Genomic DNA, 1,598 nt, shown 5'->3' on the forward strand with positions numbered 1-1,598 from the left:
TCCTGGTGCCCGCCAAGGACGAGCCGGGCCGCCAGGAGAAGATGAGCATCTACCAGGCCATGTGGAAGGGCGTGCTGCGGCCCGGCACGGCCCTGGTGCTGCTGGAGGCGCAGGCGGCCACCGGCTTCGTCATCGACCCCGTGCGCAACCTGAGGCTGTCCGTGGAGGAGGCCGTGGCCGCGGGCGTGGTGGGCGGCGAGATCCAGGAGAAGCTGCTGTCGGCCGAGCGCGCCGTCACCGGCTACACCGACCCCTACACCGGGCAGCAGATCTCCCTCTTCCAGGCCATGCAGAAGGACCTCATCGTGCGGGAGCACGGCATCCGCCTGCTGGAGGCCCAGATCGCCACGGGCGGCGTCATCGACCCCGTGCACAGCCACCGCGTGCCCGTGGACGTGGCCTACCGGCGCGGCTACTTCGACGAGGAGATGAACCGCGTCCTGGCGGACCCCAGCGACGACACCAAGGGCTTCTTCGACCCCAACACGCACGAGAACCTCACGTACGTGCAGCTGCTGCGCCGCTGCGTGCGTGACCCGGACACCGGGCTCTACATGCTGCAGCTGGCCGGCCGGGGCTCCGCCGTGCACCAGCTGAGCGAGGAGCTGCGCTGTGCCCTGCGTGACGCCCGCGTGACGCCGGGCTCGGGAGCCCTGCGGGGCCAGAGCGTCTCGGTCTGGGAGCTCCTCTTCTACCGCGAGGTGTCCGAGGGCCGGCGCCAGGACCTGCTGAGCAGGTACCGGGCGGGCACGCTGACCGTGGAGGAGCTGGGCGCCACCCTCATTTCGCTGCTGGCGCAGGCCGAGGCTGAGGCCGGAGCCGGGAGCCCGCCCCCAGACCCCCGGGAGGCCCTGCGCGCGGCCACCATGGAGGTCAAGGTGGGCCGCCTCCGGGGGCGTGCGGTGCCCGTCTGGGACGTGCTGGCGTCCGGCTACGTGAGCGGGGCCGCCCGGGAGGAGCTGCTGGCCCAGTTTGGCTCGGGGACGCTGGCCTTGCCCGCGCTGACCCGCCGGCTGACCGCCATCATCGAGGAGGCCGAGGAGACCCCCGGAGGCGGGCAGGAGCGCCAGGACGCCTCGCGTGGCCCTCGGGACCCGGGGCCAGCCGGGCAAGGGGACGGTGAGTCCGGGCGCTCCCCGGACAAGGCCGAGGCCGCCCGCCGCCAGGAGCAGACCCTGCGGGGCGCCACCATGGAGGTGCAGCACGGGCAGTTCCAGGGGCGGCCGGTCTCCGTGTGGGACGTCCTCTTCTCCTCGTACCTGAGCGAGGCCCGCAGAGACGAGCTCCTGGCCCAGCACGCGGCCGGCGCCCTGAGCCTGCCTGACCTCGTCGCCGTCCTCACCCGGATCATCGAGGAGGCCGAGGAGCGGCTCAGCAAGGTGTCCTTCCGTGGCCTGAGGCGCCAGGTGTCCGCCTCCGAGCTGCACACGTCCGGGATCCTGGGCCCCGACACCCTGCGGGCCCTGGCCCAGGGCACCAAGACCCTGCAGGAGGTGACAGAGATGGACTCGGTCAAGCGCTACCTGGAGGGCACCAGCTGCATCGCGGGCGTCCTGGTGCCCGCCAAGGACGAGCCGGGCCGCCAGGAGAAGATGAGC

At 72.8% G+C, this 1,598-nt stretch overlaps 1 protein-coding gene across 1 annotated transcript; it reads left to right on the top strand.

Annotated features, from left to right (window-relative positions):
- Nucleotides 1-5: 5 nt before the first annotated feature.
- On the top strand, nt 6-1,595 carry LOC116548465 (epiplakin-like; the record flags this gene model as incomplete). Its single annotated transcript, XM_032273905.1, has 1 exon — nt 6-1,595. A coding segment is annotated over one exon (1,590 nt), but the record flags the coding sequence as incomplete, so codon positions are not given.
- Between the last annotated feature and the right edge of the window lie 3 nt (nt 1,596-1,598).

The sequence above is a fragment of the Sapajus apella genome, unplaced genomic scaffold (genome assembly GCF_009761245.1).
Source record: "Sapajus apella isolate SASKATOON/1434 unplaced genomic scaffold, GSC_monkey_1.0 scaffold12643, whole genome shotgun sequence".
Taxonomy (NCBI): domain Eukaryota; kingdom Metazoa; phylum Chordata; class Mammalia; order Primates; family Cebidae; genus Sapajus; species Sapajus apella.